Genomic DNA, 25,756 nt, shown 5'->3' on the forward strand with positions numbered 1-25,756 from the left:
TATTGACTGGTTACACAGGTAACCCAATGGGGGCACTACCAAGTTGGCATGTTAGTGTGATACTTTCATTAAAATATTACCATAGCCAGAGGAGTTAATGATGAAGCTTTTTACTGACCTAACAATTTCTGTGATCCTTCAACAGAAGACTGATGTCTGCAGTTAGAGTATGCAATTCCAGTGTAGTTAATCTACTTTTGATGAACTTTTATTTTTCATCCCTGTGTTTTCTGCTACTGTTAGGAAGAATTTATTGAGATTATGGAATATTATTTTAAATTTCATATTGTCTGGATCAGTGGGGAGTTGGCTAACCAAATTTATTCCTTTCATGCCTAATATTGTTTCAAAATGCCATTACCCTGTTCTCAAAATTTTGATTTTTCTGTGCATAATACATGGTTTTTCCATGTATGATTATGTGGTGAAGTACTTTGCAGTACTGCTTACAGTGGCCATTTAATTCTTAACTAGAGCTAGCCCCCCGTGCTTTAAATAAAGTTCTCCTCACTGCCACAGTGTACTTTGATCCCAGATATTAACCACCTTTTTGTGTCAGCTTCCACAATAATTTTGTAATGTACTATGTGATGACATTGGATACTCCACTTTCATAATATGACTTATTGAATACAAAATTTTAGATGTGTCTGAGGTTTGTTTTGCAAATGTGTTAATCTAATGCCTTACAGGTAGCTTATATCATTACCTGTAACTGATTTTCTACTGATATACAGGTATGGACCCTTATGGACTTAAAATCACATCCTCAGTTTGAACAGGAATGAGGCAGGAACTATACTGACATTTGCGTAAAGTGATCTGTGTTAGAAGAAGATTTGGAGAAGTAAGTGGATAATCACCAATTCTCTGATAAGTTAAAAGTTTTTTTGTGTCTGATTTACATAACCAATAAACATTTAGGGCAGTATATAAATCACATTATTGGGCTGTAGAGTGACTCTTCAAATCTTAAAGCTATAAAGAAGCCATAATGGATAGATCTGTATGTGTTCAAATATGGGAGTTTGTATCTCAGCTCTTTAACTTAAGGTCTAGGATTTTGGAAGTGATCTGAATTGTTTAGAAATTTGTTCATCTGTTTAAATGCATATCATTCATGAGTAAGAACTGTCTACAGATGGAATGCATGTAGGTGGCTTTAGTAATGCAGAAGAATACAGACATAGAATCAGAATGTTAGGGAGGCTATAATGAACTAAAATCACAATTTAGACAATAAATTATATATTGCCATCCTATTAAAATTTAATTTTATTGCAAGTGAGAAGTGACTAACATTTGAACAAACATGCTGATACTAAGGCTGAGTGCCTGTTGCAAGTTATTCGTCTGACTTTTTGGATGACCATATATGGCCGGATAATCCCAAGAGATGTGGCACCATTGGCCCACATCCACTGCACATAATCAAGTTGGCCACATATGATAGGAAACAAGTGGCTGACAGATGGATCCCTGTAAAATGGGTTAGTTGGAGGTAGTTTGTGCAAATAAGCACGTTACTGCTTGTGTCTGGGTGTCTTCCATACTGACTATAAGCATAGAGAAGCTTATAAGTCTTGTGAATGAGACCAGGCCACTGTGGGATATGCAAGACAAATGATATCATCACTGAGATTCACAATGGAAACTATGGTTAAAATTTGCAGGGAACATGAGTGTCAAAGGTAAGTGGAAATGCTAACCATAACTTGTTGTTGTTGTTGTACTTAGCAAAAACGTAAAATTGTGCAATCAGACTTATTGAATCAGAGCCATATCTTTACTAGAAACTAGTATAAAAAATATATGAAATACTGTGTACATTCAATAAGACTTATGAAAAAGTTCTAGTAACTGTATTTAAAAATGGAGAACACCACCTTGAACCATACCTTAACCCTGTGTCACTAGCATTCTGTAAATTACTCAGATCACTTTCATTTGTGCAATTTGCTATAGTGAAAGAATTTCATAAATCTGTCTGGGATGGTATACACTGCACTGATACCACACGTCTCTCTGACAGAAGCATATCTTCTTGTTGATTGTGTTAGCAGCTATTGGTTCTTCCCCATCCTTATCAGTCACGATGTTGTGTAACAGGTATGCACATTTGACTATAATGTCAACATCATCAGACTTACCAATTTCACAACTTTTTTGGAATAATCTCCATTTATCAGGTATTATTCCAAAGATGCATTCAACCACTTGTCGAGCCTTAGAAAGGTGCTTATTGAAAATTGTTTGACACAGGATGTGGTCTCATAAAGTAATAAGTGTTTAGTGGATAGTCTTCAGTGCCCTAAAGAACATAAGGTACTGTAATGTTTGTTCCTGGAATGGAACAGCGACATTCGACACCAAGCATTCCCTCTTCAAGTTTCTTAAAAAAGCTCAAATGCAAGAAGACACCACCATCGTCTCTTTGCCATATACCCCTATGTGTATGTCTAGAAAGTTTTAGTTTGGACCAGCTAAAGCTTGTAAGATACTTGAAAAAACTGCTCATAATTTCTGAACATCCTATCCGAATGATGTGATTTTTTAAATTCTCATATGCTTGTCATTTATGCACTCTGCCCAATTTGGAAATTGTTGTTTGTCCCGAAAAGCTTTGACTGTTGACTTGACACCATCTTGACAAACTTCCTTCACTATTCTCACAACTGCAGCATCTGATATTCTAAATGGATATCCCATGGTTTTGAAAGAAGAACCAGATGCCAGGAACTTGCAACAAACCATGGCATAATGTAATTGGATAGATAAAAAAAGATATACTCAGCAAGCGGTGCCAGTAGAACACATCTGCATCTACATGACTACTCTGCAATTCACATTTAAGTGCTTGGCACAGGGTTCATCGAACCACAATCATACTATCTCTCTACCATTCCACTCCCGAACAGCGTGTGGAAAAAATGAACACCTAAACCTTTCTGTTCACACATACAAAAGGTATTACAGTTTGCAAGCTTTCAGAGCCAGTGCCTTCTTCTGGCAGAAGGGTTGAAGTGGAGGGAATAGAGGTGAAGGAAAAGGATTTGTGAGGCTTAGGAAAGGTCACCCTGAACCACAGTAAGCCTCCCCCGACCCGGGGTTCTGGACAACTTTTCTGAACTCCACCGCTTTTTCTAAACACCACAAGTCCTTTTCCTTCACCCCTCTTCCTTCCACGTCAACCCTTCTGCCAGAAGGAGACACTGGCTCTGAAAGCTTGCAAACTGTAATGCCTTTTGTATGTGTGTTCTCCGAGTAGACTTTTTATCTATCAAATTACATTATATTTTCAAAAACTGATACTTTCGTTGGTATAAACTGTGGATTAAGCTGTTTTAACCCTTTCTCAGCATAGTAAATATAGTAGAGATTGTTCAGTTTTGCTTCAGATGGTGTCACTGAAACTACATAATATTTTCACGGAGCGACTGTTTGTCACCTTCGGGATATGGACTACCAACATCATTGACAGTATATCAGACACAATACATAGGAGTCTCAAGTGACATTACTAAAAAACTAATATACTGTTACTTATTTTAATTTTAATCGTGACAGATTTATTATTTATATTATTTTGAATTTTCTGTCTAGTTATGAACTTATTTCATTTTATTTTATTTGAGTTGAGTTGACATGGTGAGGATGAAATGGCATAGCTGAAGGGACATTTTTCAAAGAGAATATAGCAAATTTGTAGAAAGAAGAGTATTGGAGATGTGGCACCCCTAGGAAACATTTCAACATGGCCACACATTCAACTTATGCTGTTTTTGAATGACACTCCGTGGGAATATTTCACCTTCCAAGAAAGCAATATCATGCGCTGCTGGCTTTGAACTAGAAACCAAGTTTGTATCTGATATATCAGAAGAAAGTGAACTTGTGTCTAGTACATCTTATTCATCTTCAGCAAGCAATCCATCGCTGTAAATTGAAGGCTGAACCCAATAGTCCACTCATGTTTCACAATCAACACATTGTCCTCAGCCACCAACTTCTTTGCCAAGAACCATGGAAGCTCCAACTATCCTGTTGACATAAAATGTTAGCAACAAACACAAACCACAGCCAGATACATCTGATGACCCATTTCTTGTACTTGGGGCATTCAAATATGATTGGCACTATAATTTTTGGTGTTCGCACTAACCATTTACTGAACAAACAAATACAGATTGTATTACAGGCATTCCCTGCCAATGTCTATTCACTTTTGCCATCTTTCTGGCAGTTTCCATATTTCTGTAGCAGACAATTCCTTGGGAGTATCCTGGCACCAGTTGTTACAACTGCAAGAAGTTTATTATTGATGATGAACTTTTCATTGTGTTTAATAGGGTGCAGCCACTAGGAGTTGAACATGGAGATATGGCAGCACAGTAAACCCTGTTCATACACGATGGCTGTGCAGTGTCGTGTTAGAGCAGAACTCCACAGTTCCATTGTGCACGCACCTGTTTCATGATCGAATCGTCATGGATGGTTGTGTGGTGTGTTCCCTGTGATAGACCTGTTGCCTTCTGTAGTTCAATACATGTGATTTGCCTGTGGCTCATTGTCAAGTCATTGACATGCTGGGCAATGTTTGGTTTGCTAGACACCCAATGCTTTTGCGTTCTCCAGCACAGGTCATGCTTTCGTCTCAAACTCTGACTCCCAATGAAATGTGGATCTGCGACTTGGTGCTGTTCTCCACTATGGCAACTAATCTCTTGGAGATGTCTGAAGCAGTCACTCCTTCCCTCCAGAGAAGCCACACTGTCCACTGTTGCCTACACTTGCCTGATTCCATGTTGTCTTTTCGATGTACATCACCATACTTGCAAGCTGGAACAAGTGCAGCTGCAATGTGCCACCTATGGCAAGGAGCAATACCGTCTGCTGGCAGTAGACAGTGTTATAGTCTTATCTTTATGCTTAATCAACATACATTTGAAACTGCTACTTTGCGGGAGTTATAGTGAGAGTGACAATCAATACTAAATTAACTAAATAATAGAGAAGGAAAGCTGAAACTGTTTGGCACTAGCTTTGAAGGAAGACAGTGATTACATGTTTTTTGAGCTTACTACACTTTTTAAACGATGTTCCCATCCACAGGGAACTTACAGTTTGTCATAAACTGCAACAAGTTGTTCTTGATGAAAAACAATGTGCTGTGTCTACCACCACCCAGTCCTACATTGTATATCCTCAGTCATCGAGCAGTGAACGTTCTGGATGCATACCATCTGGGAGCACTTTGTTTCATCAAGAGGAACAGTCTACTCCAAGATACAGCAATAAAAATGTTGACTACATTGATATGTTTTTCACAAACTATTTTATAATATACTTTGGGACTGTTATTATTAAACTAACACTGTGTAGTATTCTTTTTTTTTCATTTGTGATCATTAAATGTGTGCACAACTTACCTTGGTGTTAAAGGCCAAACAAGCTTCCCTGAAGGTCAACCATTTTGTAAATGTGGGCTGAAGAACTGTAAGGATATACTGAAATGTTTCCATCTTCATCCTGTATCAGTTGAAAAATTTTCCCATGTCTCTCTACAGTTCTTCATATAAGATGAAAGTCCCCTAGTCTACTTTGTTTGCTTACTATAGAACCGACCCAGAACTCCCTTTGCTTCGGGTTGGTTCTTTGCCTCATGAGGTATGCATTTTCTAGAATGTACAAATCAAATCACTGTTCATTTTCCAAACAAGCAGTAAGGTTGCCTTGCAACTGACTTGTGGCCAGCCATGTGTCAGCTGCAGTGGACGAGCTACATACATTGGCCGTAGTTGTATGACCCTATGAACAAACCGTTAGTTGGGTAAATACTTCCCCAGCGGACATCGAGGGCAGGATCTTTGAGGAAAGCGGATATGAAAGGACAGATGAAACCTAAACATGATGACTGACTGATTATTCAGAACTGCCAAGAATTCCAAACTCTTAGTGTTTGAGCATTAGTAGGAAAGTGGAAGACTTAGCAGTGTCCATGACAGTAATGACCTTCTGTCAGTATATGTTCATCAAATACAGGGTTAGTTTTTTACATTTACTAGGTTTGATACCTGTTTGGCCAGGCTCATTATTGTAGATTTTACTTACACATACAAGGAATGAACACAATCACTTCCCTTTCCTTTGTTCTGATTCATTAGCTGACAGGCTGTACGCCAAAAGATCAAGTGTGTTAAAAAGGAAAACTATAAATTAATGTAAAACCTGTACATAAAAGACACTGATGAGCCAGAATACTGAATGCTACCTGGTGGCTTTGTGAGGATGTAACATGGTATGGTAAGTAGTATATAAGCAGAGCAGAGGCCTACTCCACAAGCCACCACACACTGCATGGTAGAGAGCTTCTTGTACTACCGCTAGTCATTCTCTTTCCTGTTCCACTATCTGTATGCTTCCATATGAGCCCCGATTTCTCATCTTGCCTTCATAGTCTTTACACAAGGTGTATGTTTGTGACAGTAGAATTTTTCTGCACCCGGTCACTAATGGCAGTTTCTAATTTTTCTCGATGGTGTTTCATGAAAAGAACGTATTCTTCCCTCCAGATACCCATTTGAGTTCACAGAGCATTTCTTTTAACATACATGTGTTGATCGAATTAACAAGCAACAAATTTAGCAGCACACCTCTGAATTAGTTCAATGTCTTCCTTTAATCTCACCTGGTGTGGATCCCAAAAACTTGAGCAGTACTCAAGAATGGGTCACAAAAGTGTTCTGTACATAGTCTCCTTTATAGGTGAACTACACTTTCAACTTTAAGTTGACCATTCACCCAACCTACAACTGATCTTACGTGCCTGTTCCGTTCAATGTCACTTTGCAGTGTTAGACCTAGACAATTAATCAATGTGACTATGTCGAACAGCTCACCGCCAAAACTGTACTGAAACATTACAGGGTTGTTTATCCTACTTAGTTGCATTACTTTTGTTTTTCTGCTTTCAGAGCAAGCTGTCATTCATGCCATCAAACAGCAATTCTATCCACATCATCATTCTGCCTCCTAAAGTCACTCAGTGATGATATTTTCCCATGTAACTCCAGTGTCATCAGCAGTCTCAGATTACTGCTCAATCTGGGCAACAGAACATTTATGTATACAGAGAACAAGAGTAGTCCTATGATACTTCTCTCGAAAACTCCTGATGATATCCTTGTCTGTGATGAACACTCACCATTCTGGACTCAATTACTTAAAAATCTTCAACCCACCAACACATCTGAGAACCTAATATAGTGGAGAAGACATAAGAATGCGAGAGTGCAATATGTTCTGTACAGAGGAAGACAGAGAATAGTTTGTGGCAGTGTGCTCTCTATCTGTGTCCCTTGACTCTCACTCTAGCTGCTGCCAATCCTGCTATTTACTTTGTCACTCATAATGAGAACTATAGTGGTTCAGTAACCTCGTCATACTTAAAACTAATGTGAAAATCGGTGTTGAATTGTTCTGCAATCTCCCTAATGCATGTGCTATAGGCAGACATGAAAGAATGATGCTCTTGGCTGTAGTGCCATGTACATTGCTCCTTGCACTGCACATCACCTCACCATCCAGCTTCGTATGTGCTCACCATTATAACAGTATGCAGAGTGGCACTGTGTCAAATGCTTTTCAGATATCTAGGAATATAGAGTATACCTTTTGCCCTTCATCCATGGTCCACAGGATATCATGTGAGAAAAGAGGAAACAGAGGGTCATACAAGTGTTGCTTTCTAAAGCTGTGCTCATGAATGGGGAATCATCCCAGTGATGAGATAGGCCACAAATAGGAAAATCTACTACAGTAAGCAATTTTGAAAAATGGAAGGTTTATACGGCCTGATACATGGAACGAGCATCTCGGAAATGGCAAAGTTGGTTGGTTGTTCACATGCTACTTTCATGAGCATTATGGAAAGTGTTTGAAAAATGGTGGAACACCAAGTAGGTGAGAAGCTATTGGGTACGCATCCCTTGTCACAGAATGTGCAAGTTGAAGGCTTGCCTGCTCAACAAACCATGACAGGCCGTGATTTGTGGCAGAATACAATGCTAGTGCAGGCACAAGTTTTCAAACTGTACCGTCATTAACTGAATGCATTATTGACAGCTGTAGGCCAATTGAACATAATTGCAAATTGCTTGCACCCTTTCATGCTTCATATCTTCCCAGACAACGATGGCACCTTCCAGCAGGATAACTGTCTGTGTCACAATGGCACAATTGACAGCAATGTGAGGAGCATGAAATTTAATTCACACTGTCTTGCCCACCAAATTCATCGAATCTGAGCGTGATGGAAAATATCTGAGACATTATTGGTTAATGGCTCCTCACCCACAAAATACCAGCCTGTAATTCAGGGTAATTGCATGACCTGTGGCTACACATCTGTAGCTGCATATCTCCATAAAGTGAATTCATGACTTCCAGAATTGCTGTTGTATTGGGTTGCTAAGGCAGTCCAAGCTATTAAGCAGGTGGCCATAATGTTGCTCAACTGTATAATACTATCTTTGAGAATTTGTTTTTCCTAAACATTGTGACTTCTTCTTACAGCTCTTCAGTCTATAACAGTTGTTTTTCTCACAAATATTCTCTTGGTATTTCTTTTAAAGCTATTCACAAACACACAAATACTTGGTAGATGAAATTAACTTTCTTTCAAGCCACAAGTTTCACATTAAGAAGTACAAAGAACATCAAGTGGTGAGAGCCATATTTGTTGGTGTCTAGAAACATGTAGTGCCCTTATTGTCGTGTCACACCTGGTTGGTACATCCAGTCTTATAAGACAGGACAGAAAATGATGCTAACCTGTTTTCTGACATTCTGGAAATTTAAAAGAAATGTAAGAAATAAACATGAAACCTCTAAATAACAATTTAGGCGTTCATTTAATGTAATCTGGCTGTTCCAGAGAGTGAAATTTACTTGAAGGACATGAATAGCCAAATCCTGATGTTAGCAAAAATCTTATGTCTGAGTTTCCATGAGGATTCACACAGATCTGACTCTATGCAGCAGTCTCACAGTTAAGTAAGAGTGACTGAAAACTATAAAACATTTCCCCACATTATAATTAATTATGTTATGTTGTAAATATTTTCCTAATTATGAATTACTGATAAAATAAAAACTCTTGAAGAAACCCAAATAGACCCACACTGCTGATGAAATCACAAAGTTTTACTCTGTGTCAGTTCAGCTACACAAATGATTTAAATATTGCAGTAATTTTCTTTGGAATATTTGATGGAAACCGACTGTCCTGAATATGAGACTGGGGATATGGTACTGTATTGTAGTAGTGGTTCAGTCTGAGAGTGACACTGCAAAGCATTTATGTACTACCATCTTAAGTAGACCCATATTAATATTCAAGCAGCCTATTCCAGCTCAGATTTTTTGCATTTCATCATAAATTAGTATGACTTTCATTTATCTATTCATCCATCTTCAAGCATTTTCATGCAGTCAATGTCATCATCAACCACAATGTCACAAGTCTCGCTGAAAACCTGGAGATGATGTTATTGCCTGCAATCAGTGTGTAGATCCAATGCTAAACTGAAGGAGGTAAGGCAATAAAAATTCATATTTGCTTAGTTTGCTATTCAACCTGTCTATCCATAAATGTGCTGAAAACAGTCCACAGAACCAATGAATGTATATATTATTGAGGATTATCTTAACTGGAAGCCAACAGGTATCTGACAGGTTTTAAAAAATATTCTAATTTCCACATTTTTAGTGTTTAACCTGGTGACCTGTGACTGTACATAAATGTCTATCAACTTCTTTCATCACAAAATGTTATCAATATGACAGTGTAGCATTGCTGAAACTTAAAATGTACAACACACATCCCAGCTGGAATTTTTCTCTGGGTTTGAACATTAAGATTGCTCAACAAGTGATATAATTAATTTAAAATCAAATATAACTTACACGTTGCTGGCAGAATCTGTACATGCAATAAGTCATGATTTATTGTGAACTAACACAAGGTACGTATTTGTATGTATTTTCTGCGTAACATAGATAACAGCTTTTTGCAGTGGGCAAAAAATACAATACGACTGGATTAGAACTATATTAAATGAGATGGAATAAAATGAATGTATCAAGAGCGATGAAAACAGGGAAGATTCAATGACTTGAAGTGACATCAGCGCAATCCGAAAAAAAGTCAGATTTATTGATTTACGCGACGTGAACAGGAGACTAATGTTTCTCCATAATGAACTGCCATGTTATAATTATCCTGCCGAGTAGTTTCACGGTCGTCCCTTTTTCTTCTCACAACGAACACAGCTTGCAATAGACCTTACGCATTTACATTCCCATCCGCATTTCGATTTTGGCTTCTGTATTTTCTTTTGAGGGAAACTTACATAAAATCATTGTTTAATAGCAACAATTTTCGCTTTTTCAGGTAGTACACCCTCGACTAAATTTCACATAACGAAGTGAAATACCGGCATATAACTGGAAAGAAAAATTGATCAAATATGTAAAACTCTAAATGCGTACTTTGAGATAGCTAATAATATAAATTATAAAAGCTTCGCGCACACAAATGTTGGAGTATGCAAACAGCTTCCAACCAATCAGAAAGGAGATCGTGTTAGAATGCATCTCGGCAATTGGAAGGTCATTGAAACACTTGACTCCGCCCTCTGCACCAAAGAGCTTCGTTGTTGTGTACATCTTTGAAACTTCTCTCTGGAGTGATAAGCCGGCAAGCGCTTTGGCGTTGTGTTGGTAACGCTGCTCTCACGTCGCCCGCAGTCTACAGGTGGCTGCCGTAGTGGGTGTACCGTGGAAAGGGTAGCGCAGACTGCGCGCGATTTTGAAACATACCTTTGGCCTTTACATGCTTGTAAAATTTTGCTACTATTCACGTAAAAAGAGTAAATGTGTGTCAGAAATTTAAATCGTCCGCTTCAACGCCACAGTCTAAGATCTTTTCCCCGGAAAAAATAATTTAAAGCACAGAAAAAAATTGGCAAGGAGAAACGAGTCCCCATTATTAAAAAAAATCTTATATTGAGCTTACGTTCTTTACGTAACGTAAACGGTAGTGCCCGTGTGGAGGATAAGAAACAACCGAGTGCGTCACGCAGTGCATTTTTCCGTGTGCCGCTACTGTTTTTCGGACGCTGCTGGCGTGAAGAGAGTTAATTAAACATCATAGCGAGTGAACAGGCAGTTCCCAAGGATTAAGTGGCTTGCTTAACTGTGTCGTGCTGTGTGGTGAACGGTGTGTAAGAACGAAAAAGTTTGGAAAAGCAAAAATGGAAACATATCCAGGAGACAAATCTTTCTACGATGTCGGCGTGAACGACTTGAAGGAGCTTTGGGACTCCGACTTGGAAACGGTAAGCTTCAATTACAGTCTTCTTTTAAACATTTTAAGTAATGCCAATCTGCGGACTCCGAATGTCAGCACAGAGTTCTTGTCAGTTTCTTTTTTTTCTCCGCTGCCACCTTTCACCGCTTTCTGTCTGCGCGAAGAGAGCGCTGCCCACTAGCTGCGAGAGGCGGTGCTCCGCCTAACATATTTTTGCTAGTTGCTGCGAAACCACTAAAGCGTGAGCAGAGACTATTTAAATATGACTGTCGTCGTCTGTTACTACGCTGTACGTATTGTTATTTTCGCAATTTTCCGCAAACTGTTCGATTTCTGCGTGCGAATTCCGGAGGCACGTGGTTGGACGGTGGCGACCGCTCAAGAGAGAGGAACGCCTCGGTGATTCGGACTAGCGTGAGCCGTGGAAAAGAAAAAAGAAAAGAAAAAGAAGGCCGTAAAGCGGCAACAAACAGCAGCCTGGAAGTCAATTGGGCGGTTTGTCATGAGTGTCACAGACGGGTGGGATTTAAACCAGCGCTTGGGGCTCGCCGCAGCGGAGCAACGCCGGCGTGGGATGAGGTCTATCGCACATCTGGAAGCGGCGACTTGGCCGGTGGCTGGCGTGTACGCAAAGAGGACCGTAGTGGTCGACAAAAAGTGCGTGTGCTGGCGTGCGTGACATCAGCCGGCGGAGACGCTCTCCATATGGTAGCTAGCCGGCACGGATTGCGTGGGAGGGGAGGGGGGGTGCGGAGGCGTGGACTGGCGTTCTCTTTTACTGCACTTCGGGATCTCTCGAATTCTACAAACAAACTTTTATTCGTTTTTCAATTTCAAATTTTCTAACATGTGCTGCTATCTAAAAAAAAGTTTATTAATTTCGATACTAAAATTTTAAAAATGAACGTAATCGTTCTTAGGCAAAAAGTATAAGCATTTTTTTTCCCCCCGATGGGTCTACATTACATCTATGAAGTGCACAGCATATGCTTAGCCTGCACTTAAGCGCCTTTTCGTCGCAGTCACGGGCGCAGTGCTGCAAGAATGATTGCTTGATGTGCTTGATGCCTCTGTGCGTACTGTTATTGTTCTAATCTTATCCTCACGTTCTCTACAGCAGAGATAGTGAAGGACTGGAGAATATTTAGAAGCTTCTTATTGAAACTGGGTACTTGCAGTTTTCTAAGTTCGGATTTCGGGCGTATTCGGCGCCTTATTTCGATTATTTATCAGCTAGGTTTTGCAGCCCTACGTTACACACTCTCGTGGGACAAACTACCGTGTCAACATTTGCAACACCCTTTTTTTCATTCGCTCGATTACCCATGTCAGTCTCACCTGATATGGGTCACACATGTTTGCGTATACCAGAAGAGTGACTGACTAACTCTTCATCAGGATTTGCCTCACACCCTGGTTTGGTGGAGGCTGAGCACACTTGGTATTCCTCCCGAATCTTCTTTTGTAGAGGCGTACAACATTGCAGTTTTTTTTTTTTTAAGACATCTCATTTGTAGACAAGATGCAGATTCCCTGTACGGTGCACTTAAATCGACACCTGCCGCGTTTTTTACCAGCATCTGGGGTCGTGGCATGAGATCCATTCATATCTCCACCAATTTTTGTGCGATATGGTTGACTCCATTTGTGACTAAGTTCTGTAGTCAAAGACTTTTACATTTCACAGAGCACCTAACTTTTTCGACATTAACAGCTAGTTTACCAGTCAGCCGCACACTGGAAGTTTGTTCAGATCCGACAGGATATTGCTATAACTTTTATGGGGTTGCGTATCTTTTTAGACAACTATGCCGATTGCCCCAGTTCTGAATTATAACAAATTTTTTTTTATCTTGCTTGCGATGTGGGAATGCTGAGATAATGTTAAAACGATGTTACATTTTATGTACATAAATTTAAGGCGGTGTTGAACATAAAAACTGGCTTGCTTTGCCTAAGCGTGATGCTTTTGACAAAAGCGACGGAACACTAACTCAGTTGGACTAGGAGTTTGAAGAGAGTCCACAGTTGGCATGAACTCAACATCTCCCGATTATGAGACCGCTATAGAATCCCCCCGTTCTGAAAGCGGCGTTACGAGACGCTCGTTGAGTGGCGGCCAGTTTAACCTCGAATTTAGGATTTTTGAAAGGCAGAAAAGTGCGAGTATTGACAGTTACGAAATTCACTTAAGTGGCTGAAGAAATCAGAATATTGTCTGTAGACGTTGCTGCAGTACACTACTGCTGAAAATCCCTTTTTGGGCAAAGATTGCGATTGTGGCAGTCGTCGGAACGTAGCGGTATCTTTGCCACCCGGCTGGAAACCCGAGAGTTTTTCATCAACCACAATGCTGTCTGCGGCGTGAACTCCGAACATTTGAATTTGTAACTGAGATTATGTTTCTGCGACTTAGCGGAATATTCTTCACTGGATGTAAATTCTCTGTTGCATTTGAGTGGTGACTACGTTGTGCGGTTTGCTACTTGCTTTTTAAAATAATTCTTATGTGTAAGAAGCGATTTTGTGCAGAGCAAAAGAAGTAGGCAGTATTGGTTTGACCTCAAAGTTACTAATCCCCTTCATTTAATTCAAGAGAAGCGCATTCTGTTTTTTATTAGGTGGAAAAAATAGAGAAAAGCTTATATATTTGCTAAATCTGCAACTACGAAGCGATTTACAACAACCCTATATTTGTGTAATGCTAGAGACTCGCTCTTACTCTTAGCGGCAGAGGCTTTTCTACACAATCAGTGACTGGTGTCAATTCTGTCGACTGGGTGTCTACTCATTCCGAAGTTTTCAAACCATTACAAGTCTTCAAAATGCTGCTATATAATAACAATGTTTCACTAGTGATCACTTCTCCTATTTCCCCCAACACGCGTTATTTAGGCGGATGTAGTAAAACAGTTCCGCACACAGTAACTGGCGAGGATAGGATTCTTTTCTTGTAACGTCACTTACTAAAGAATCTCCTTCTTACGAAGAAGCTGACACCCCTACAGAAATCACAGTCTCTATCTTTGTGGATAATGCTACAAAGCTACCGGGAATCCCATATCAAGCGCTAACGAAATCGGAGCAGCTAATTTGCAGGCGCCGTTCGTATAAAGCGACAGACTCTCAGAAAAGCTATATTTGATTCTAGCAAAATCGATTTAGGCCTAACAGGCAAAACAAAAGCGAAAATTGGTTCGCGATTTTCAACTTCCGCAAACTCTGTCGCATGTGGTCGATGTCTGTGTCGAGTGGCGAAAATGTCGGTGAATGCCATCCGGGTAGCGTGCCGTTAGGCGTCAGCTCCCCATGCATTCCAAGTTCTATCCTGTAGCGTCCGTAGACAGTGTTTTCGCAGATGTGTTCCTCTGCCTACCTTACTGGTCTACACAGCTTCTGCAGGACCTTGCCGTTTTTCGGTATCATTGTGAAACATCCATAAGCACGCTACATTCTGATCATTGTGAGCACATAAGTCACCTAATCGTAGAACTCCAGTTACAGTACCGCGCGACCGCTATGGTCGCAGGTTCGAATCCTGCCTCGGGCATGGATGTGTGTGATGTCCTTAGGTTAGTTAGGTTTAAGTAGTTCTAAGTTCTAGGGGACTGATGACCTCAAATGTTAAGTCCCATAGTGCTCAGAGCCAGTTATAGCTCGTGTGTTTATTCAGACGCTTCGGCAGACATCTAATGGATGGCGTTTAGTGTGCCCCTAGATGCTTGTAGCTTGCAGTCAACAGTGCAGTGCAGTGGCTGAGTCTTAAGTCGCTACAGATATTCGCACCTACCTTTCTACACTTCATCTACAGCTACAATCTGCAAGCCACTATGCAGTACGATGCTTACTGAACTAAATTTACATCCAGTCCCTCGTCTTAATTGTTCTATTCACAAACGGTACGGTGGAGGAACGATTGTTGGTAAGCCTTCGCATCAAAGTGGATCTCTTTAATTTCATCTTCATGGTCTTTTTGCGATGTATGTGTAAAGTGTGGGTGACTCGTTGAGGAACGCGCGCTCTAGTCATTTGAACGGTAAACCACACCGTGATTTACAGTGCGTATTCAAGGCTGTGGCACTGTGCAGGCTGGCCATCTCTGCGACGCTTTCGAGCTTACTTAAAGGACTCACGACGATACGCACTGGTTTGCTTTCTGTCTTCTCCATCTAACCGATTAATGATACCCGGGCCCGCATCTCGTGGTCGTTCGGTAGCGTTCTCGCTTCCCACGCCCGGGTTCGATTCCCGGCGGGGTCAGGGATTTTCTCTGCCTCGTGATGGCTGGGTGTTGTGTGTTGTCCTTAGGTCAGTTAGGTTTAAGTAGTTCTAAGTTCTAGGGGACTGATGACCATAAATGTTAAGTCCCATAGTGCTCAGAGCCATTTGAACCATTTTTGAATGATACCCGGTAAGTATCCCGGACGGAGAAACAAACCGCAAGTACCGGCCAGAGTTTTGTAGGTTACCTCCTGCCTTTCTTACCATCAGTTTGGCGTAGTATTTACACTTTAAATAGCTACGTATGCGTTTTCCCAGATATTTAGTGATGTGGCTGTCTCCCGTGATTATTCGGCAATCGCGTAATCAATCGCCGTTTCGCCTATTTACGAGCAGCACGTTACATTTGTTATGCTGAAGTTCAACCGGCAATCCTTTGCGGATGTCGGCGGATTTCGCTACAGTTTTCTAGCGTTGTGACTTGACTGTATATAACAGCGTTATCCGTGTACAGCCTCATGAATCGAAACCGCTTTCTCGTATTTAACAATATCAACGGGCAGACGAGGTAGGCCCTAAGACGGTCGTTTCCCAATTTCCTCACTCAGATAAGCCTTGGCTCGTATCTCTGTGATCGCGTGTTTTAGAGAACCTACGTAAAGAAAGAGAGAGAGAGAGAGAGAGAGAGACAGTCTATTGATGATATCGACGGTGATTGGCAGGGCGCCACGTTTTTTTTCCTGTGTTGTGTTCACTGTAGCTGGCGCAGAACATGTGGCGCTGTTATAGTGTGTTTTTAACGCTCCCAATACCTATTCCGTACCACAACTATTTGCAGGCGGACTTCCGGATGTCCTTTGTCAGTTTTTTAACATCGATTACAAAACACAAATTTAATCCACGGTGATGCTTATCGCATTAAAGTTTCACATAAGCTGTTGTAAACTAAACTTTTATTGAGGGGGAATTTAATTAATGTAACTAATGTGACTTACGTAACATTTTAGAACAATAAAGAGCACTTCCAGATTTTTCCGCTGGTGGCTGTTAAATTCCGGGAAAATAAAGAAAGACGTAAGCAGTGGGTAGTTAATGTTAGAAAAAGTGCACAGTTTGTATATTGATGGCACAAAGACGAATAGGAAAGTCACCTTTTTACTACCAAAGAGTTGTCACACAATGATTTTAGTAACTGGCCTACAGAGAACATTTAGTACATAACTCAGTGTGTCCACAACTATTTAATTTCGTATTGTAGTATGTGTTTCGGTGCTCAAGTGGTAAAGTGCCATACTGTCTCAGGTTTAATTCTCAGTTAGTTCCATTTTTAATTTTATTTTTATTTATCGATTTTTTTTCGGTTACCAGTTCCTTCGTCTCTGGTAGTGATTTGTTAAGGTTAGAAATTTTATTTGCGTCTTGAGAGACATGCCTGTAGTAATACATCAAATTTACAGACCGCATATTTTTTATTTACAAACTGATTTTTTAACTGATATGTACTGACGTTCACAGGGAAAATTATTGGGAAAGGGCTATAAATCTGGCAGCGGTTATTTTGCTAGCATGTATAACGTGGATAATGAAGTACCTGTTATGCATTACTGTGCTACTTCTGTGTCAATGTAAACAGTAAACATGTTTCGTTTTCAAAAATCAGATGCTGTGAAATTTCTTTTCCGACTCCTTACTTTTTAGCTTCTGTAATCGTCAGTTTTCTGAAACTGTCCGCTATAAGACAAAAGTTATTAGGTCCGCAACGACCCATTGAACGCACATTAATTCTAGGCGCTACAGTCTGGAACCGCGCGACCGCTACGGTCGCATGTTCGAATCCTGCCTCGGGCATGGATGTGTATGATGTCCTTAGGTTAGTTAGGTTTAAGTAGTTCTAAGTCTAGGGGACTGATGACCTCAGAAGTTAAGTCCCATAGTGCTCAGAGCCCCTCCCTTGAACACACAATAAACTGGAGACGAAAAAGAGGTATTCAAAGCTTAGAGACCATTAACTTCAAAGATGAAAGTCCTATCAGTAGAAACTAATGACAAGAAATAATAATGATGTCGACTGTTGTTTTACGGCACCAAACTGAGTGGTTATCTGCTCTTTCGGCAGCGGGATGTTCAACAGTTGTCGGCGATACGAAGAGAATGCAGTGGGTTTTCCTTTCCGGGAAACTGGAGATGATGATAAAATGTTCCAACAGGACCGATGACAAGGGTGATAAGTATGATAAATGGATTTTTGATGCGGTGTTCTGGTAGTGCACTGGGGCCTGTTTACAGGCGCCTGAACAGGGAGGAGCGGCAAGCCGAAACTGCACACAGCTTCTCACCCTCCCTTTCCCACCCCTACAACAGAGTAGAAATAGAAACGACTATTATAATTTATCATGAAAGACATGATTTTCTTGACGGCTGTTTCATCTACTGAGGGCACAAAATGTAGGGAAGTGTCCAACTTCAGTTTCCGCCTCATATTGGTCAAAATGGCAGATTCCGAAAACATATGGGCCACGGTACTTCACTAGATGTGACGCTGGTGGAAGTCGATGGCCCTCTCTCTCCTGTGATTTCTGAACTCACTTACCCAACAAGTTATGGGAGGAGCTACAGTTTAACAGTTTCCACTCTTAGTTTTTGACAGTCGTCTTCTCTTCAGCTACTATTTCTTTAGGGTAGTAAAAATTGTTAGTGAATATTTAAAAACAGAAAATAGAAGACGTAATGGAAGCACCTAGAAAATGTAGATTTGTTTAATCAATATTCGGTAAAATAGTCATCGAATACCGCGTTTGAACAGAGGAAGGTACTCCTCATTTTCGCTCTTATCAAGAAATCCTCCCTCGTCCACAGTATCCTCCAAAATCCACTTCACAGCATCACTGTCACTTATACGCTTTCCGCCCGCCATAATTATAAAACGAAAAACTGGACGGAAAGGATGGCTTGCAACATTGGCCCAATTCATAAAATAGCTGCAGGACAAAGCTCGAACTTGACGCGGAAAGAGTTAAAAGTTTTGCCGAATTCTCAGCCGATGAAGAGAGCACTATTCTCACCGATTTTTTAATCGATTCGCCGGAAAAACGAAGGCGGCAGAGAATTTTATGCCTGGTCGACGTCGAGGTCATTAAAGACGAGGCAATAGCTTAGATGGAGGGAATAGGGAAAGAACTGGCGAAACCTTTTCGAAGAAACCACCATTTTAAGAACGTGAAGTAAGTTGAGGAAACTACGAGAGACAAGACACAACACTGAACTGAAACCCACTCTAACTGAAAAGTCGGCCCCAGTCTCCTAACCACTGCACTGCTGCTATGTCCCTTCATATCCACGCGTAATTTGCACACTATGAATATTGCGTGAAAGTTTCTACGTATTGCAACTAAGTTTCCGGCAAATGACAATTCGGGAAGCGGCAAGTAATATCATATATGCGAAACACGTGCGTCTTTTGTATCTACAGAGACGTTGTGATTAGTAAGCTCTGTGATATAACGTTTGTAAAGATTTACAGTGAAATTTTCGAAAAAATAGCTATATAATTATCCAAACACAAGAGACAAGGAAGACTGATAGACGCTGTTATTCCCTTGCAAAGCACTGTTTGCGACATCTGGTAGAGTCTTGTTCATCGATGTTTACGCCATGAACGGAATAGAGAGTCTCTTGCCTTGGGCGGTTGCACTTACAAAATTGCCTAAAGATATTCTTGAGAAAATTTCGCTGTGAAACCTAACGAACGTTATTTCGCCGAACTCTCCCGTATAGACTGCGAAGGCAAGATAAGGCTAACTACAGCGCTCAGAGAGGCATTTAGGCTCCAGTTTTTCCCTAGTCTTCATACACGATGTAAACGGGAATAAACCTAAGAGTGGTACATTGGGAAGTACCCTCTACCACACATTTCCCGGGATGGAACACATGTTGGAGAAAACTACGGAAACAACGCGAAAAGTGCATGCTTGAACATAAATGTAGGTGCTGATCCAGCGTGCAGGTTGCGCTGTTCCATCTGAGCACCAACCCTTCGGTGGGCGCGGTTTTCACACTTCCGTGAGTGGGCGCCTTGCGGCTGTTGCACCGCAATTAGTTTTACATTTTTAACCTAAGGAAAAAATAATCATCCCATCAGTAATAAATAGGTAAAATGCATCAATTTCTTTTTCCGTAATTTCAGCACTTGCTATTGGACCTGGCATAACTTTTAGGATCTTCTTAGCCTTGGTTTTAGGAGAAGGAGGAAGCGGTTCACTTATCCAAATAATTTCTTTATCTTGTCCTACGTAAAATCGGTAATCCTCTGTTTGTTGTCTCCCCTCTTCAACCAGGTGGTCATTTGTTTCCTATGTTGATTGTTCGGAGTCACTGCTGTGGTTTCCTTCTTCAATAACTTCTCTTCCAACTCAAATTCCCATGAATGTGACAATTCTCGCAATACTTTCTCATAGTCTTCAGAACGTCCAATTAGTAGGTGCCTGTCAAATTTCTTCTTTTTCTTCATTATCCACGCTTTTATGAGACGTAATGAAACACATGTTTTTGTAAAAGTAATATATTGTAACAAATCAATATCCAAGACTGTAAAAAATAATGAAAATTACATATGGGAACTTCGATTCTACTCGAATATTGATTATATACTAATATAAAAGAAAGATTGCCTTGAGGCGAAAGAAAAATACAAGTATAGAAAATACTCATATCACAAGGCGCGTAGCGGCAAACACACCGCAAACGCAACACTCTCGTTTCAAATAACAATAGCGACCAAACTGCTGAAAGCATGAATAGCCCAAATGTAGTTAAGTGGTGACATCCGTTGAGAACAACAAATACGTACCTGGACGTGGGCGCAATTGTAACGGTATCTGTGATACAAACAGAAAACTAAATCTTGCGGCTATCTGCCTCAGGCGCGTCCACCGAAGGGTTAACGGCACCTGTGTAATGTCCCCAGTACGTTGCAAACGTCAGTTGTAATCAGAACTTTGTTCTGTGTACTTGAGAGAGCATTATGTCGGAGCTAACTGAATTTGAACGAGGGCAAATTGCTTGTGCTCGTATGGTGCGTGCTTCCGTAAGCAAGGTGGCCATGTTGGGTGCTTCAAGAGGTACGTCTTCCGCTACGTCACAATGCGGACGAAAGTGTTTGTTGAGTTATCGAGACAGACGGTGATTGAAGAGGATTGTCACGAAAAATAAGAGGGCCAAAGCTGTAAAAGTCACTGCAAACGTGAATGCACTACAACATTAAGGGACCTCCATAAGCAGGGAAGCGATGTGGAATTCCGAAATCATTCATCAGTGATTCAGATGCCCGTAACAGGAAGACGTGGTGCCGAAGCCATAAATCCTGGACTATAGGGCAACGGAAGAAAGTAATTTGGTCTGAGGAGTCTCGATGCATACTGTTTCCAACTCCTGGGCGAGTTTATGTTCCAAGAATGAAAGATGGCGGGAGTCCGAAGATCATTTGGTCAACTATGACATGACGTCCCATGGGTCCCATGGTTACTCAGCAAGTTCACATTGATACCAAGGATTATGTGACTATTTTGACTGAACAGGCCCATCACATGGTAAAATGTTTGTTCTCCAATGGTGATGCGATGTTCCAAGAACACAGGATCCCTGTTCGTACAACTCGCATTGTCCAGGACTTGTTTTGCGAGCACGAGGATGAATTACCTCATCTCCCCTGTCCATCACTGTCAGCTGACATCAATGTTATTGAGCCTTTGCAGTCTAGAGAAGGGTGCGCGATCGCTATACGTTTCCATCGTCGTCAACTGAAAGTGCTATTGTTTTGAAGGAAGAATGAACTAATGTTCCTTTACAAGCCGTAGAAGACCTGTATTTATCCAATCTGAGACGAATGGAAGCTGTTTTGAATGCCAACGATTTTCCTGAACCGTATCAAGCATGGTAAAGTGTTGTGTTTTTGGTGTTTCCAAATTTTATGCACCGCCTGCAGAAGTCGACGAGGCGTTTACCGGCCGCACCGCTGTCAGGCAGAAACTAGTTCGGCTCGGGCAGACGTAGCGGTCCGCGGAGAAAGGCACGCCTCGCGCGCATTCCACACAACGCAGGTGGCGCGCCGTTGTTAGACATGCCATACCTATACCGTATAGACATATATAGGCAGACAGTGGCCAATCACCAGGCGGCCGCCACGGGATTTTTTTTTGTTTGAAAAAAAAAAAAGACTGAGCGCGAGATCTACAATTAGGTAGCGTTGCAACGTGAAGTAAGTAAGTCACCTATCGGCTATAACAAGATACCAAAGCAGCGTCACTTGTAGCTTTTCATTCTGGTACACGGCTACAGCGAATACCATTCCTATATGACTGTATAGTCAATGTGGAGTATAATGAATTGTTTGGTGTAAAGCAGTGTATATGTCGGAGGAACGCAAAGAATTAGTGATATATTAGCCATTTATTACAGTTCTGTTGACATTTTCGAAACAATGGGACTCGGCAAGATAAAGTTACATTTTTTTTTATTTCATACAGTCAGAAGCCATCATCGACATCATTATTATTTCTTAGACTTTTTCAGTTATCCCTTATCTTTCCGCTACGGTCGCAGGTTCGAATCCTGCCTCGGGCATGGATGTGTGTGTTGTCCTTAGGTTAGTTAGGTTTAAGTAGTTCTAAGTTCTAGGGGACTGATGACCTAAGATGTTAAGTCCCATAGTGCTCAGAGCCATTTGATTTTGAACCTGATCGTTATTTTCCCCTTCACCTTCATCATTGGTAGTACCTATATCCGTTACTTTCTTTACGACCGCAGTCGTGCTGGATGTTCAGTCGTTATCCTCTCTATTCCGACTCAAGCGGAAATCATTGGGAATGAGCAGTCTGGCCCGTAACCAGGGAAGCCAGCACACGGCCCACTTTGATAATGGAGATGAATACTCTTGTCTTGGTCACCAAAATTATTTATTTTTCATATCATTACTTGTTTAGAGATATCCCTGTTATTAGATCCGTCAAAATCAATATGAAGTACCCTATCTCCTCCTACCCTATTTCGTAACACGAAATCAAGTAGTAGGCCTCATCTAGCGATGAGGTTATCCCGAAACGCGTAATTACATGAAAAATAAAAATAAAAATGATAAATTGGTGGCCAAGACAAGTGTGTTATCATTTGCTGTTAAAAATGGTCGCAAATCTCCTGAGAGACTTTTTGTGTAAAATTATAATGGAGAGACCGGGCACTGATTAGCGAACACTTTCAAACCATCACAAGTGTAGGAGGCAATGGTGAACTACTGCTCTCTCCATCAGGAACGTAGGGTTTTAAGGACTCTTGATTCTCTTTGTTGGCTAATGATGAAAGAGCAGCTGGAGAGAATTTTTTTGCTTTTTCCAAAAGACTAGCCTTTAGTCCCAGCCTCGATGATTCGACGACAATCAGGTTGAGAGTAGGGTGCAATGGGGATGTGCATCTCGCTGCAGATGAGGTATCTGCCTTTGGCCTGCATTAGAATTCGACACTGTGCCTCTTTTTTACATCTCCTGTAATCGCTTTTAACTCGTAACATTGTGTTCCCCCACGTTTCAGTCCCGATACGGTTTAAAAGTGATACATGACAGGATGCATCCTGAGACACCAGGAATGGTCAATTTGATAATGGAGAGGTGTGTGGCGGTTCAAAAATTGTAGAGAGAGGGCAAGGCTTGAATGTAGTAAACAGATTCAACTGGGAACCAGTTACGATACGTGCACAAAAGGCGGAACCAATTAAACAGAATAGACTAGCTTGGAGAGATGCATCGAAGTAGTATTCGGACAGAGGACTACAACGACGTCACAGTAAAAGGCTTTGACGGCTTTTACTTCTGATTAACAACGCCGTTTCCCATCAGGCTGTGATGTCCTCGAAGTTCGAGTCCTTAATCCCTAAACAATCAACCTACCAATTCATCTAAAATAAATAGTGGCTCAGAAGAAAACAATAGGAATGGCGATTAGAAACACCCGCTTTCTCGTTACACAGAACTTCTCCAGTTTAACATGAATGTTAAAATCGCTCAAAATAACTGTGTTCCGAAATAACCGATTTTCAGTTTTTATTGTTATTACTTCCAGTAATAAAAGTAGATTTAGAATAAATATTGAAAATTTCTAATAAAGGTGAAGAAATAGGAAATCACGATAGATATGAGGTTGAGGCTGTGGCAGAAATACACTCCTGGAAATGGAAAAAAGAACACATTGACACCTGTATGTCAGACCCACCATACTTGCTCCGGACACTGCGAGAGGGCTGTACAAGCAATGATCACACGCGCGGCACAGCGGACACACCAGGAACCGCGGTGTTGGCCGTCGAATGGCGCTAGCTGCGCAGCATTTGTGCACCGCCGCCGTCAGTGTCAGCCAGTTTGCCGTGGCATACGGAGCTCCATAGCAGTCTTTAACACTGGTAGCATGCCGCGACAGCGTGGACGTGAACCGTATGTGCAGTTGACGGACTTTGAGCGAGGGCGTATAGTGGGCATGCGGGAGGCCGGGTGGACGTACCGCCGAATTGCTCAACACGTGGGGCGTGAGGTCTACACAGTACATCGATGTTGTCGCCAGTGGTCGGCGGAAGGTGCACGTGCCCGTCGACCTGGGACCGGACCGCAGCGACACACGGATGCACGCCAAGACCGTAGGATCCTACGCAGTGCCGTAGGGGACCGCACCGCCACTTCCCAGCAAATTAGGGACACTGTTGCTCCTGGGGTATCGGCGAGGACCATTCGCAACCGTCTCCATGAAGCTGGGCTACGGTCCCGCACACCGTTAGGCCGTCTTCCGCTCACGCCCCAACATCGTGCAGCCCGCCTCCAGTGGTGCGGCGACAGGCGTGAATGGAGGGACAAATGGAGACGTGTCGTCTTCAGCGATGAGAGTCGCTTCTGCCTTGGTGCCAATGATGGTCGTATGCGTATTTGGCGCCGTGCAGGTGAGCGCCACAATGAGGACTGCATACGACCGAGGCACACAGGGCCAACACCCGGCATCATGGTGTGGGGAGCGATCTCGTACACTGGCCGTACACCTCTGGTGATCGTCGAGGGGACACTGAATAGTGCACGGTACATCCAAACCGTCATCGAACCCATCGTTCTACCATTCCTAGACCGGCAAGGGAACTTGCTGTTCCAACAGGACAATGCCCGTCCGCATGTATCCCGTGCCACCCAACGTGCTCTAGAAGGTGTAAGTCAACTACCCTGGTCAGCAAGATCTCCGGATCTGTCCCCCATTGAGCATGTTTGGGACTGGATGAAGCGTCATCTCACGCGGTCTGCACGTCCAGCACGAACGCTGGTCCAACTGAGGCGCCAGGTGGAAATGGCATGGCAAGCCGTTCCACAGGACTACATCCAGCATCTCTACGATCGTCTCCATGGGAGAATAGCAACCTGCATTGCTGCGAAAGGTGGATATACACTGTACTAGTGCCTTTGTGTATGTGCCTGTCGTTCTGTCAGTGTGATCATGTGATGTATCTGACCCCAGGAATGTGTCAATAAAGTTTCCCCTTCCTGGGACAATGAATTCACGGTGTTCTTATTTCAATTTCCAGGAGTGTATGTCTTATTGTCTCCAGCAAAGACTGCGGTGGTAAAGAAGACGGGCGTGGCGATCATAAGAGTGAAAGGTCACAGGGTGATGACTTCCCTGCATCGTCACTTTTGGATCAGTTATTAAAGCAAGTTTATAGCACGTCAATGAAGTTATAGGTATATCCATCAAATTTACCTTCTCTCCTAAGATACAATGTGAATGTTTTCTCCTTATGTGATGTCGCCAGTTTATTGCGGGTCCTCTCCGTTTTTTTTTTTTCTTTTTGTACTTCCTTGTTATCGCAGCTCCTTAACATGTTTCCAGACTAGGGATTGTGCTATTGTGCAGTACGACTGATGTCCGAGAACAAGAGCGAGAAACTGCGGTATAGCCCCAGGTGAGGGCAAGTATTGCACACGGCTCGTATACATGTACCATCTAACAGACCACGCCACACCGCAAGAGATACATTATTGTCTCGGCAAGACTGTACCGATTCTTCTGTAATGTTTGTTGCTAGTTTCTAACTGCAGCCTTATTATTAAAATAGTTTTGACCGTATTTCCCAATTTCTATTGTGCAAAT

At 41.7% G+C, this 25,756-nt stretch overlaps 1 protein-coding gene across 1 annotated transcript in view; it reads left to right on the forward strand.

Annotated features, from left to right (window-relative positions):
- Positions 1 to 10,763: 10,763 nt before the first annotated feature.
- Positions 10,764 to 25,756, forward strand: part of LOC126282145 (cyclic AMP response element-binding protein A-like) — a 633,124-nt gene continuing 618,131 nt past the window's right edge. Inside the window, exon 1 of the mRNA XM_049981648.1 lies at positions 10,764 to 11,399. Coding sequence (XP_049837605.1) covers positions 11,316 to 11,399 — 84 coding nt within the window. The 5' untranslated portion in view covers positions 10,764 to 11,315. The remainder of the gene's footprint in view (positions 11,400 to 25,756) is intronic.

Source organism: Schistocerca gregaria, chromosome 7, assembly GCF_023897955.1.
Source record: "Schistocerca gregaria isolate iqSchGreg1 chromosome 7, iqSchGreg1.2, whole genome shotgun sequence".
NCBI classification, from domain to species: Eukaryota; Metazoa; Arthropoda; class Insecta; order Orthoptera; family Acrididae; genus Schistocerca; species Schistocerca gregaria.